General features: G+C 38.5%; 1 protein-coding gene across 7 annotated transcripts in view; it reads left to right on the forward strand.

Moving 5' to 3' along the window:
• Positions 1 to 11,921, forward strand: part of PHACTR2 (phosphatase and actin regulator 2) — a 293,838-nt gene extending 281,917 nt beyond the window's left edge. For all 7 annotated transcript variants that reach the window (XR_014065846.1, XM_081530976.1, XM_081530978.1 and 4 more), the window contains one exon: positions 10,781 to 11,921. Coding sequence is in view for 6 of the 7 variants with exons in the window: in XM_081530976.1 (XP_081387102.1) it covers positions 10,781 to 10,796 (16 nt within the window). In the remaining variant the exon portion in view is untranslated. The remainder of the gene's footprint in view (positions 1 to 10,780) is intronic.
• The last annotated feature ends 2,474 nt before the right edge of the window (positions 11,922 to 14,395 follow it).

The raw sequence follows: 14,395 nt of genomic DNA on the forward strand, positions 1-14,395 counted from the left end.
CTACAAGAATCTTGGCGTGGGTTGCCATTTCCTACTCCAGAGGATCTTCCAACCCAGGGATCAAACCCATTTCTTGCATCTCCTGCTTTGGCAGGTGGATTCTTTACCATTGAGCTACCTGGGAAGCCCCTTTGCTATATATACATAACAGACGTTATATAAGATTTTTCAAAGAATTTGCATGTCAGGCAAATCTTTGAAGCCTGTTGTTGTTCAGTCACTAAGTAGTGTCCTACTTTTTGCAACCCCATGGACTATAGCATGCCATGCCTCCCTGTCCCTCACTATCTCCCAGAGTTTGCCCAAGTTCATGTCTTGAGTCAGTGATGCTATCCAACCATATCATCTTCTGGTGCCCTCTTCTCCTTTTGCCTTTAGTCTTTCCCAGCAGTAGGGTCTTTTACAGTGATCAGGTGGCCAAAGTATTGGAGCTTCAGCTTCAGCATCAGTCCTTCCAATGAGCATTTAGGGTTGATTTTCTTTAGGATTGAATGGTTTGATCTCCATACTTTGAAACTTAAATTGTTTTTTTTAAAAAAACAAACTTACTGGGACAGATGATTACATGAAGAATGCCATGGTAGATCTTTCTGGAAAGCAAATACTGATCCCAAAACTAGAAACAGCCTCTGTAGGGCAGCTTTACATCAGGGTGTGATGATATCTGCAGTGGGTTTTGTTTTGTTTTTTTGGTAACAGCTGATATGAAGGTAAGCTTTAGAAGTTTTTCCCACAATATACTGGTTAACACTCTTCAAAATGTCTTTAAAGACATTGGTGGGGGAGTGGGTGAATTAGATGAAGGGGATTAAGAGGTACAAACTACCAGTAATGTACAGCAAGGTAAAGTACAGCACAGGAAGTATAGTCAATAACATTGCAATAACGTTCTACAGTGACAGATGGTAACAGACTTATCATAGTGATCACTTCATAATGTATACAAATACTGAATCACTTATATTGTATATCTGAAACAAATATAATTCCCAGGTAACTCAGCTGGTAAAGAATCTGCCTGCAATGCAGGAGACCCCCACCCCCACCCCCGCTTGATTCCTGGGTCAGGAAGATCCCCTGGAGAAGGGATAGGCTACCCACTCCAGTATTCTTGGGCTTCCCTGGTGACTCAGACTGTAACGAATTCGCCTGCAATGCGGGAGACTTGGGTTCAATCCCTGGGTTGGCAAGATCCCCTGGAGGAGGGCATGGCAACCCACTCCAGTATTCTAGCCTGGAGAATCCCCATGGACAGAGGAGCCTGGCAGGCTACAGTCCATGGTGTCGAAAAGAGTCAGACATGACTGAGCAACTAAGCACACACAAGTCAATTACAGTTCCATTTTCTAGAAAATTAAATTTCCAGAGAAGGAAAAAGTGTTCATATCACTGAGATAAATATTCCTTGCTTAGGTATTCTTTAAAACTTGGCAGTAAAGCAAATGTCTCCTGGTATTTTTCCATTCATTTATATTACATCATTAGTGTTGCTTTATGGTCAAGATATATTTAGGCTCTGAGACTTATAAAAATAATACTTATGATTTTCAAATTGTTTTCAGTATTTCTTTAAATGGTAAGAGGTTTGGTAAATGCTGCTGAGTCTTATCAAAATAATACAAACATATGATAATGTTTTACATTTAGAAAATTGCTCATATGGAAGATTATGGTGCTCTTAGCCCCAGCCATCCTTAGAGGGAATAAACACGCCATGAATCATGACCTGGCTCTTTAAATGGAACCCGACATAGAGCAACTCAATTATTAGCCTTTTCATTAGCACCAGGCGTTATGTGCTTATATCAAGTAAGCCTTCCCTTCAAAATCTAAACCTATTAGCTGCCTGCGGATTTAGGGTGGTTAATAAAAGCGTTGAGACAGCACTGCTTCGTCTGCCCAGGCACCTCTTTATCCAGAGATAATCTCCCATGCAGTGATGTGTTAGTCAACTCTGAGAGGACCCATTCCCACATTCCCATTCCCTTCCTTGGCTCTGTATCTCCGGAGAGAGTCATAAAAAGCTGGTAACATTGGTTGTCTCTGGGAGGGAAATTAGATGACTAGGGGCCAGGCATGGTGGGGAGACAACACTACTTATCCTTCTGAACCTTTTGGATTTTTGAAACATAAAAAAAAAACAAAAAACCAATAATCCCATTAAAAAAAAAAAAAAAAAAAAGAATGTATCACCCTGTTGAAAATGTTTTTAAATTTAAAAAAAAAAGAAGGGTCCATTTCCAAAGTTGTCTTTCTGTCAATGGGTTTCCACCATGGTGGCTTTTCATGAGTAATGTGCTGGCTCTAATACCATGACACGCCTGCTATTGGTATACCGAGAAGACACCTCTGAAAACTCCATCATGAGTACGTTCTCTGAACGTATGACCTGAAGATGGATTGTAGCCCATCCTTCTAGAGTGGAAAGGTCCACTCTTTCATCTGATTCTCCCAGTTTCTCCAGATACCTCTTGAAATTGAAATGCATTCTAGGGCCCTATGAGAAGCATGAGGATAAGTGGTCCGTATAAGAGTTCATCCTTTGGCTTGCAGGGTACCAAGCTCTAACCTCTGTTCTTAAGAACATTTTCAGCTTGTCCAGCCACATACTGTTTTTTCTCCCCACACCAGCAGCTGCCCACCTGGTCCACTGTTCAAAACCCAAAAGACCATTTGAAGAGCACTGTACTATTAAATAGGGCCAGTGCATTCTGGAAAGAAATCACCATGGCAAAGAAAACCCTCTTCCCTTTCCAAAGTAAATGGGATTTCTACAATTTAAAGTAATTCTTTAAATTATAAAGACATGTAAATTGTTTGAAAAAACTTTACGTAAAAAACTAAACTTTAAAATGGCTACAGCTGAATGGTAGGAACTATGACTAGTTACAACCTTTGGATATTCTGTTTTCCAAATTTTTTAAAATCTCAACATATATGAGACTTATAATCAAAAGAGGAATATTGCTTTTAAAAATAAACATCGAATTTTGTAAACAAGAACATTTTTAGAGTAGGCAAAATAATACTTTCATACATATAATTCTCCGCGGGTGCATGTGTGTGTGCATGGGTGCTCAGTTGCTCAATGTGTCTGGTTCTTTGGGACGGTAGCTTGCCAGGCTCCTCTGTTCATGAGATTTTGCCAGCAAGAATACTGGAGTGGGTTGCCATTTCCTCCTCCAGGGGATCTTCCTGACCCAGGGATTGAACCCACATCTCCTGCATTGCAGGAGGTTTCTTTTACCACTGAGCCATCGAGGAAGCCCCTTATATAATTTTATTAGTTTCTAAATTATTTGCATAATATATTAAGCAAAGAATCGTTAAATTGATAACTCTTAGAATCAAAATGGGCCTCTAGAGATTACTGGCATAATGTTAAGTGGAAAAATCCAGATACTGACTAAAGTATATGTATATAGCAGTGGTTTGTTTTAAAATTCAGATGCATAGGGAAAAGATTGAGAAATAATGTTAAAACAGCCTTGAAAAGAATGAAATATTGCCATTTGTAGTAATATGGATGGGCCTAGAGAATATCATATTAAGTAAGTCAGACTGAGAAAGACAAATATTATGTTATCCCTTTTATTTATGCAAAATCTAAAAAATACAAATGAATCTATATACAGAACAGAAACAAACTCAGACATAGAAAACAAACATGTAGTTACCAAAGGGGAAAAAAAGTAGAAGGGACAAATTAGGAGTGTGGAATTAACATATATAAACTACTATACATAAACTAGATAAACAACAAGAATTTACTATATAACATAAGGAATTATATTCAGTATCTTTTAATAACCTATAATGGAAAATAGTCTGAAAAAAAGTCTGTATATGATTGAATCAATTTGTTGTACACCTGAAACTCACTCAGTATTATAAATCAACTCTACTTCAATAAAAATAAATAAATGAATAGATAAAAGTAAGTAATGCCAAGTCTTAAGAAAAAAAAAACCTCTTAATGGTGTGTTATAGAGTGGACCTATAGGGTTTTTTTCCTCTACTTTTCAAGTTTCCTTAATGTACTTATGTTGAGAAGTGTGTTTGTGCATGTGTGTGTATGTGTTTAAAGTAATTAGGGACTTCCCTGGTGGTCCAGTGGTTAAGACTCTATACTCCTAATGCAGGGAAATTGGGTTCAGTCCCTAGTAAAGGAACTAGATCCCACATGCCACAGCTAAAATGATACTGCATGCTGCAACTAAGACCTGGCACAGCCAGATAAATAAATATTTTTTTAAAATACAGTAATTATCTCATTCTGTGCCATCTTGAGCTATTATAGCCTATGTAGATTTACAGATAAATTAAACTACCCTTTGAGCTTCTACACAGGCTTATCAAAATGCGACATGGCAGAAACTATACTTGTGACCTCAATAAACATTAATTCAGTGACTTCCATTGTGGTCCAGTGGTTAAGACTCTGTGCTTCCATTCAGGCAGCAAGGGTTCGATCCCTGGTCAGGGAACTAAGATCTCACATGCTGTGCAGTGTGGCCAAAAATTAAAAAAAAAAAAAAAAAGCATTAATTATGGGCCCTCCACAGAGAATGAGAAGGAAATGGCAAACCATGCCAGTATTCTTGCCTGGAGAATCCCATGGACAGAGGATCCTGGCAGGCTACAGTCCATGGGTCACAAGAGTCAGACACGATTTAGCAACTAAACCACCACCACCACAAAGAATAAGAAGGCTGCTTCCGTAGAGATACTCTCTCTTGAGGGCTCCATTTCCTTGCTACCTGGACAGAAACTGAAAAGAATTGCAAAAAATACATTTGAACCGGTTCTACTGAGATGGATGAAACTGGAGCCCATTATACAGAGTGAAGTAAGCCAGAAAGAAAAACAACAATACAGTATACTAATGCATATATATGGAATCTGAAAGATGGTAACGATAACCCTATATGCGGGACAGAATGAGAGACACAGATGCATGGAACAATTTTATGGACTCTGAGGGAGAAGGTGAGGGTGGGACGTTCTGGGAGAATGGCATTGAGACATGTGTATTGTCATATGTGAAACAGAGCACCATTCCATGTTCGATGCATGTGACAAGGGCTCGGGGCCGGGGCAGTGGGATGATCCAGAGGGATGGGAGGGGGAGGGAGGTGGGTGGGGGGTTCGGGAAGGGGAACACATGTAAACCCATGGCTGATTCTTGTCAATGTATGGCAAAAACTATTACAATATTGTAAAGTAATTAGCCCCCAAGTAAAATAAATAAATTTATAAAAAAAAAAAAAAAAAAAAGAATTGCAAAATGTCGCTTTGACCACTAGAGTTGCAAGCATGGCTTCGTATTCAAACTCAAAGAATCCCGTCCAGCCTGTGATCTGACTTCAGTTGAACAAGGAGCAGTGGTCTAGGAGAACCTCCTCATTTGTTTAACATAACTATGTGCCTTGACCATTAAACCCTTTTAAATAAAGATGAAACTAATTACTCAGGATTTCTGAATATATCAACTGGGGAAGTATAGGAAAGTAATATTTTACATTTAGTGAGTCATTTCATATTTTATATTATCTGAAATGAATTTATAGGAAGGTGAAAATTTTTTTTATATAATTGTGGAGGAACCATTATGGGAAAGAATTATCTTTACCTGAATTCCATGACTTAATGTTTTGTTTCTATTCACTCTCTCTCAAAGGTATGAATATAAGGAAAAAAATTATTAACGTTTTTAACAGGAAGAAAATATAGATAGCTTCCAAGTTTGAGTTTCAGGAAAGTTCTGAAAAAAAGGGTATACGAAAAGCTTAAGTGTCGTGAGGGCACAGTAATTCTATTTATTGCTTCGTCAACTTGAAGCCTAAAGCCAAACTGTCATTCTGTCAGATAGGCAAACTTCCCCGGAGGTAAAACTGAACTTCGAGTACCTCAAAATGAATGCAAACCACTGAATAGTACCAAACTTAAGAATAATTTGCATTTTCAGCACCTCTAACCATAAAATGTTGGAGTTGATTTTGAAGATAAGATGCCTAATTTAAACAGGATATAAATGTTCCTTTCTGATTGGATAGTGCAAGAAAATATATGGGTATTTTGACCAGATCTGGGCAGTGCTTATAAGGAGAGGTTACAGTTCTAACCCCCCAGCTTTGTCAGCATATTACTGCATTCAGAGTTTTGGTTAGTTGTCGGCTTCTCCTCGCCAGTCTAGACGCTATGCTGATGGCCTGACTTTCCAACAAAATCCAGTCTGAACCCATTCTGTAATGGGATCTATGGGCAAGTAGTGTCCACAGAAAAACACAAAAAATTTTGTAGTGTCCTGCTAAGTTTTGGAAATTAAAAGCAGGACACTTTCCAGGAAAATGCTGGGTTTTAAAAGGTTCTAAATCTTATCTGGTCCACTGGCTACTCCCATTGTTGCCCAACCCAATTTCTTTTTAAATATTTATTTACTTATTATTTGGCTGCACCGGATCTTAGTGGCAGCATGCGGGATCTAGTTCCCTGACTAGGGATCGAACCCAGGACCCTTGCATTGGGAGGTCCCACCCAACCCTATTCTTAATTTACCTTCTTCATCCCAAAGACATTACTGATTGAAGAGAAAGCCTCTAATGTCAGCTTTCCCTACACTTGTCCTTGGAACCCAAGGCTAAGTGAAGATTAGGACACTGTAGAATGATTTGTCCTGCAAATTTGGAGAGACCTTAAAAACTTGCTAAATTAGATGAGTTTATATTTAATTCCCGGGGGGTGAGGGGGGGATGAATCTAACAAAGAGGGATCTTTGATAGGTCAGGGCGTGAAGATCCTGCAGGTGCAGTATGTTTGTGTTGTCAGGGCTCCCAGGGCTTTTCCTCCCTCCATGTGGCGTGGGTGGCGCGCCTCTGTCCTGCTTCTTGTTTCACTCTCCTTGCCACCCTTCACCCCAGGACATCACTGGCCTGGCTTTTTCTGGTAACTGAGAAAAGTTTGTGCTGAGCCCATTTTCATCTAGTTCTCTTTGTGGCAAAAGGCAAATGTATTTGAGATAACTGTAGCAATCAAAGTGTAGCCTGGAAATGTGGACCAAGATTTTTCTCTGGTCAGAATTGATCAAAACTGGTGGCTGGAGAAATCCAACTGATCACATTTTCCATTCCATTCTACCCAGAGGGCAACAGAAGTACCCTTTGAATGAAAGCATGGGTGACAACTGAAGCGACTTAGCATGCACGCACGCATAGATAGACACGTTTTAATCTCATAGTCTCATAGGTTAGGAATACAGAGTCTAAGAACCTGGCCTTCAAGCTCTCTGCCTTGAGTACATGGCTTAGCATCCCTGTGCCTCAGTTTCTACATCTGTACAAAAAGGATACAGGAGTACTTACCTCATAGGATTATTTTGAAGATTAAATGAGGTAGTATATGTATAACACTTGGAATTGTGCTAGGCACATAGTAGAATTTAATGTGTGTGCTCAGTCATATGTGACTCTTTGCAACCCCATGGACTGTAGGCTGTCAGGCTTGTCTGTCCATGGAAATTTTCCAGGCAAGAATACTGGAGTGGGTTGCCATTTTCTCCTCCAGAGGATCTTCCCAACCCAGGGCTAGAACCCTCATCTCATGTCTCCTGCATTGACAGGCAGATTCTTTACCACTAGTGCCACCAAATTTAATAGTTAGGTATTATTATTATCTGCCTTTCTTTCACATTTTATATGCTTGATTTTAAGAGGTTTTCAATTACTCTTGAAATATTTTTATACAATTTCCATAGTTTTTCTTCAGGTTATAGTTGACTCTTCCTAGAAAGCATGATGGAATATGATATCAGATGGGTTATCATGGATTAGTATATACTCAGTTGTAATTAATGTTAAGTGGGTCTCATGATTAAACTCTTCAGTTACATAGAATTACTTCTAGAACAAGTAATCAAATAACCAAGTGCACCTATATATATGTACTCAGTCGTTCATGTGTTAGCAAGTAGTTATGGAGCACAGAGAGTGAGTCATACTCTTCTGGACCCTAGGAGTTTAGAACATGTCAAAGTCCTCACTCACACATGCTTGTGTTCTAGTGAGAGAGACAGACCGTTAGCAAGTAAATGAACAAATAGACAATAATCATTTCTCTTCTTTTTAAAAGGGTGGGTGCTCTTTTTTATTTTAAATATTTATTTACTTGGCTATGTTGGGTCTTAGTTGCGGCACATGGGATCTAGTTCCCTGACCAGGGGTCGGACCTGGGCCCCCTGCATTGGTAGCACGGAGTCTTAGCCATGGGACCACCCAGGAAGTCCTTAGACATGATCATTTCAGACAGTGCTAAGTGCTATGAAAAAAAACTTAACAGGACACCGTGCCAAGAGCGAGGGTGGATATGGATAGAATGGCTAAGAATGGGGTCTCTTGAGGAAATTAAACTTATTCTGTGATTTAAATGACAAGAGGAAGTTGTAAGCACTGTTTGGGGAGAGAAAAGCACTCCCCCTAAGGGTATCAGCTAATGTAGTGGGGAGAGCTGCTGCAAGAGGTCTGAGGTGGGAAGGATTTTGCATGATCAGAGGGCAGGAATAAAGCTCAGGTGACTGAAACAGTCATGTTGTCCCTGTGTAACACTGTAGAACGTGGAGGTTCACACACCTGCCCAAGGTTGTGCACAGAATGAAGTGAAGTGAAGTCACTTAGTCGTGTCTGACTCTTTGTGACCCCATGGACTGTAGCCTACCAGGCTCCTCCGTCCATGGGATTTTCCAGGCAAGAGTACTGGAGTAGGTTGCCATTTCCTTCTCCAGGGGATCTTCCCGACCCAGGAATTGAACCCAGGTCTCCCACATTGTAGGCAGACGCTTTACTGTCTGAGCCACAAGGGAAGCCCTGTGGACAGAATAGAGTCAAGAATTGAACTCACAGTGGACACATCCCTACTTTAATCACAACGTGTTTGCTCGTTTTGGAAAACTTGGTATAACCTATTTTATTTTGACTTCTGTCGAACATGATGAAGTAATGTAATGTCACAGGCTCCATACATCCTTCATGTAGCTCCAATTATCAACTTATAGCCAATCTTGTTTCATCTGTTCTTATGTCTTTAATTTTTCATTTTTAATGCTTGATTCTACATAGCAACATCTATTAAGTAATACCATATTGCTAGATATTGAATTCTACGAGTATATGAAAGTGAGTAAGCCCAAGTCTTTTCTCAACATCTCACGATCTAAAAGGAGATACACCCATACACACACATACATACATACACGCGCGCGCACACACACACACAATGATCAGTAACTGGTATAAACCAAATATTGTGGGTACACAGAATAGAAGAAATTAATTATTGCTTTCCTGAGAGGTGGAGGAAAAAAGGAGTTTGGGAAACTCACAGAGGAAGATTGTAGGAGATAGAAATGGGAGGAAAGATAAGGGTAAAGGAAAAAGTGGAGAGCCTTTAGGAGGGCAAATGATTGGAATTTAGGGTATTTGGGGAGTGGTTGTGAAGTTAGAAACATGAGTTGGGCCACAGCCTGAAAAGCCTCAGCCATCACTTAAAGAAATTTAAATTTTATCAATAGTGGGGAACAGTGCAATGATATTAACAAAGATCTAGGATGATTGGATCAGTGTTTATGGTAATAATGCCAGTGACATTGTGGAGCATAGAGTTGATCTCCCAATCTATGAGCCTGAGACAGGGAAATTAATTTGGAGTCTGGGCAGATGAACATTAGATTTTACTTGAACAAATGAACATGAGAATAGGCAAAATAAATGAAATACCAAGTAGAACTGCATAATTGTGGAATCACAGGAGTAGGCTGAAGAAGTGAATCAGATAAGGGCTTCTGGAGAAGATGGCTTTTGACCTTGATCTTAGATATAAAAACATATATGGAAAATGAAGGGAGTGATTACAATATTAAAGAGGATCGTGTTCAAAAGCAGAGGGCTACAAAATCACAAGGACTGTTCAGGAACTCGCATGGAGGGGCATGAATCCAGCCAGCTAGCTAGCATGCTGTTAATATCGTTAGTAGTTTCAGCAAAAGGTGGTGAAGGCTTGAATGAATCCAGAGACAGGTAGTCGGGGCAGGACTTGGTGACTAATGAGATGTGGAAGGTGAAAGGGAGAAAGTTGCAATCTTAGGCTTCTAGACTGAAAGGTTTTTTTTTTTTCTTTACCCCTTCCCCCCGCCCCGAAGGGCCCCCTCTCCTAGACTGAAAGTATTTTAAAAGGTAGAACATTGAACAAGATAGAAAGCATAAAGGCAGGTTCACAAGAAAAGATAATTTGTATATCCGTATACATGCTTAGTGTGTTGCCTGTGGAACATTTGTATGGAAATGCCTGGGAGGTGTTTGAAAATTCAGGTATAGAAAGTACATTTGGAGTCTTCAGCGGCAAGTGAAGAGAGGCTGAAGCTAATGAAATAGTGACTGCTTGATGGTGTTTTCCTTTTTGTAATGACAAATCAGGTGTAACCAAATCCTTTATGAAACATCTCACTTTGTTCAATATAGGTTAGAACATGACCCTCAAGATAGTGATGTTTTGTGTATTGATTGCTCTCTATCTCGGATGATAAAGCCAGCATCTTTTGCCGAGCTGTCTCTGTTTTCCCACATGACATTTATAACGATCTTCTGTTATGACAGTAATTTATTAAGAGAACAGTAATTCAGTTGGGGATGCTAGAGCTGCCTTTGATCATAAACATGACTGTGCTTTATTCACATCACTGAGTAGAGTTGTGTTTCTCTACTACATCCAGAGTTTCTGTTTCGTATTTCAGGTTTCACCGTCCATAATGAAGCATGAGACTCTTGGGAAACAGACTGATCATCTTGGGGGGAAGCCTCGCTTCCCGAAAACCTGATATTGCACTGGGATTTGAATGTGTGCGTTTCTGCTTAACTTGTGGTGAAGGAAGCATGTGGAAAGTGCTCCCCACTTGTACAGCCCGGGTGGGCCAGCAAGCAAAGGGGATGGTTCAGCGACCTGGCTGTTCAGCGACCCTGCTGTACAGCATGTGGACTGATGGTAAGGGACACCATGTTTACGCCAGTTATTCTTCATCAGGAGTTTTAATCAAAGAAGATGAGCAGAAGACAATCGCTGTTGCCAGAAAGCCACATTTGAGAGTGTGGGTTAAAGAATGGGGAATGAAATTTCTGAGCACTGGAAAGGGTTGCGGGGGGTGGGGAGGGGGATGAAAATCAGAAAGCAAGAGAAATACTTCATTACGTTAATGAAAAAAGGAAATAGAAGCATAAATGTATTTTTGAAGAGGCTTTGGGTAATTGAGAACTTATTAAGGAATTTGGGAGTTTAATCACTCAATGTGGATTTCTTAGACCTGATCCTAGAAGAATATTCTTGATTCACCATTATATTGGTTCAGCGTAGTACCATTATTTTCTTGTCATTGTGCCAGTGAATCCAGTTGCCAGAAATAAGTCTGAGTGTTTTCATGTATCTTTTTCTTAAATGCAAGAGGCTTTTACTGACTCTTAATAAGCATGCTTACCCAAATTTTGTTGCATGCTTCAAGTAGCATAGCTATACACACTTTACATTCTTTTAAATACTCCTTACCTAACGTACCAATCTCCACAAGGATAACAGGACTGGGAATCAAGATGTAATGTGACCCTATAAATCTGTAGCAAGCTTTAGAAATGAATATTTTGGTCTTTCCCTAGCTTAATTATCTCCAAAGTTGAAACAGTCCTACTTGATTTAAAGAAGATACTATCTACAACCATGGCACCTTTTTAAAAAGTCTGAATCCAAAGTTAAACTTAAGCAAAATACAGGTGTTCTGCCAGCAGTTGGCTCTGAATGGGAACGGAAAGAACTACTTAGTTTTCATGCTGCATTAAGTTGGATTGCTGCTATTAAAAAAAATAAAGCACATGGATTAAAAAAAAAAATACTCACCCAAAGACTTAAAAGAACAGAAAATTTCTGCTAAGTTGTTAAGTAAGGAGAACCTCATTTGGTATTTTAAGAGTCTGCAAATTGCCTCCATAAATACAGAACTGACTTTCAGTACAAAAGGATCAGTGAATTAAAGTTACGAAAGATTTCCCCATGAGCCTACAGTCAATATTGTTTACATTAAGAAGGCATTATTGTCATCTTGCTATTTTCCATGGAGTCATGGGCATAGCGTGGCTTCCGCTCCCAAGTACCTATGACCATGTGTAAATACTACCCTGCATCTAATTGTTCTTTCACAATTATTTTGTGCCCCCTTGATTAAAAACACACGTGATGTAGAACAACACGACAAGACCTAAAGAGACTACTTTATTCTCGGAGTTTGGAGTAGGATTTTCTGAAGTGATTCTGGTTCATTGTATGGAAAACTGTAATTTTCTGTTTCAACCAAAAGCAAACATTTAATCTAATGGGTAAATATGGCTCCTGCCATTCATTTATATTTTAAAGAACCACTTAAAATTGGATTTGTAAGAAATAAAAAATGTCGTCCCACTTGGCCTATTACAAAAAGCCAGGACCATTTTATAACTAAGAAAAGTAGCTGGCATTATTGCATCTCTTGCTGTACACAGCTGTGTGCATTAATACAGTAAACCTAGAATTTTGCACTATTGTCATTTCTTTGATAGAATAACTTATTTTTGCTTTGAAAAAATATTTCTGCATGCCCAAGTGTCTTTAATCTTGTTGAAATTTTGTTCATTTCATAGTGTTTAAATCCAGCCATAGATATTAACTATGTTCCAGGATTTTTTGCTAAAGTCATGTTTTTCCTTTTGGTATTGTTTTATTGTCATTGTAGTGTCTTAGGAAAAATACCAAGGCATGTAATGTTACTTTAATTTTCTATTCTTATAATCTTAGAACATTGTTTTAATTTCTAGTCACAAGGCTCCTATAAAAATGGCAAATATAAGACATTTATCACTGTTTTATCACTCAAGATGCATGTCATAGAAAGTCTCTATTTGATTGATAAAGGGAACAATTTTTTCCCCTAGCGGTACATGTGATATAATTTGTTATTCCCTATAGTGAGATGCACTCAGTACAAAAATAAGACTCAGAAAAAGAAAATGAGATTCTGGGTTCTCAATATATTGTTTTCCTTCTATGATATGTCAGATTTATGAACTACCCATACTTTCTCTTCTACTGATTGATGTGTCTAGGGGAAAGTTTTAAGCTTTTCTTTTTTTAAAGAAAATATAAAAGTCAAAAAATAATTAACCACTACTAGTTTAAGAGTTGGAACCATAAATTATTTCATTAGAATGACCCTTTAAATAAAAACAATGGAAGGATTATGAGCTACATTCACAGACTGAAGCTCTGTTTTAGTAGCTAATTTTAAAAGGCAGAAACACTGCATATCCACATCAGCAGCCTATCCAGAGGTCTCTTGCAAAGCAGCTCGGAAAGGATACAAGGATGTGGACCAGCCGCCATAGAATTATGTATCTGCCTAGTGCCAGCATTTCTGCAATCCAGCCAGTAAGCTGCGGTTCTGTAAAAATAAATGTGTGTGTGAATTGGGTTGCTCCAGTACAAAATCAGGGTTTTTCCTATTTAATGTGCGACATTAGGCCGACATAGAAGTAAGTGGTTTTTCTGAGTCCCTAAGATATGATTAAGGAAGAAAAACAAGTCCATCTCCAGAAAAGTTCAAGCATGCAAGAACTAGACAGACTAGTTTGGTTTTGTAAAAACCAAAGTGGTCATTTCTATCTTTTTTAAAATGGAGAAAAAGAACTTTAACGTTAAGGTAATAAGATGCCATGAGCTTTAGCATTATCTTCATGGTCTGACAAAATTAGTTCTCTGATGATTAACGTTAATTTTAGGCAGCCTTGCCTGATAATTTCCTACATGTGTGAAATAGCTTGCATTTTTTTTTTGTTCAATTATAGTTTACCTTTATGATAATTCTTAAAATTAAATCTATAGTAGAAAACCAGTTTCGGTATTTGAACAGCTGTTTCAAATTGAGGAGGAAAATACACATTCTATCTGATTTATCCAGAAAAATCGACTTTCTGCTTTCATTTTCATGTCCTGTATTAGCATATTGATTGTAATCACTTATCTTTCTCTTACTAGTAAATATATTGTTAGAAGAAACTTCTGAAATGTCAGTGAAAATCTTTTTAAGGAAATAGAGGAACTGAATACACTCCTTACTAATCATCAAATATTGAAAATGAGAGAGAAGTCCTTAAAACTTATAACTCAAGTTTTACAACCTGCAGTTAATTCAATGCTGCACTGGCACTTAAAAAAAAAAATACAGTAGCTTACACCTAAAAGAGAAAAATCTGCACTAACACTGCATATCCTAACGTGTACCACATTTTAACACAAAACAGGCATTGTGTTTATCCTTAATAGAGTCAGACACAAC

The sequence above is a fragment of the Giraffa tippelskirchi genome, chromosome 9 (genome assembly GCF_054371585.1).
Source record: "Giraffa tippelskirchi isolate mGirTip1 chromosome 9, T2T-mGirTip1v1.2.pri, whole genome shotgun sequence".
Lineage (NCBI taxonomy): Eukaryota > Metazoa > Chordata > Mammalia > Artiodactyla > Giraffidae > Giraffa > Giraffa tippelskirchi.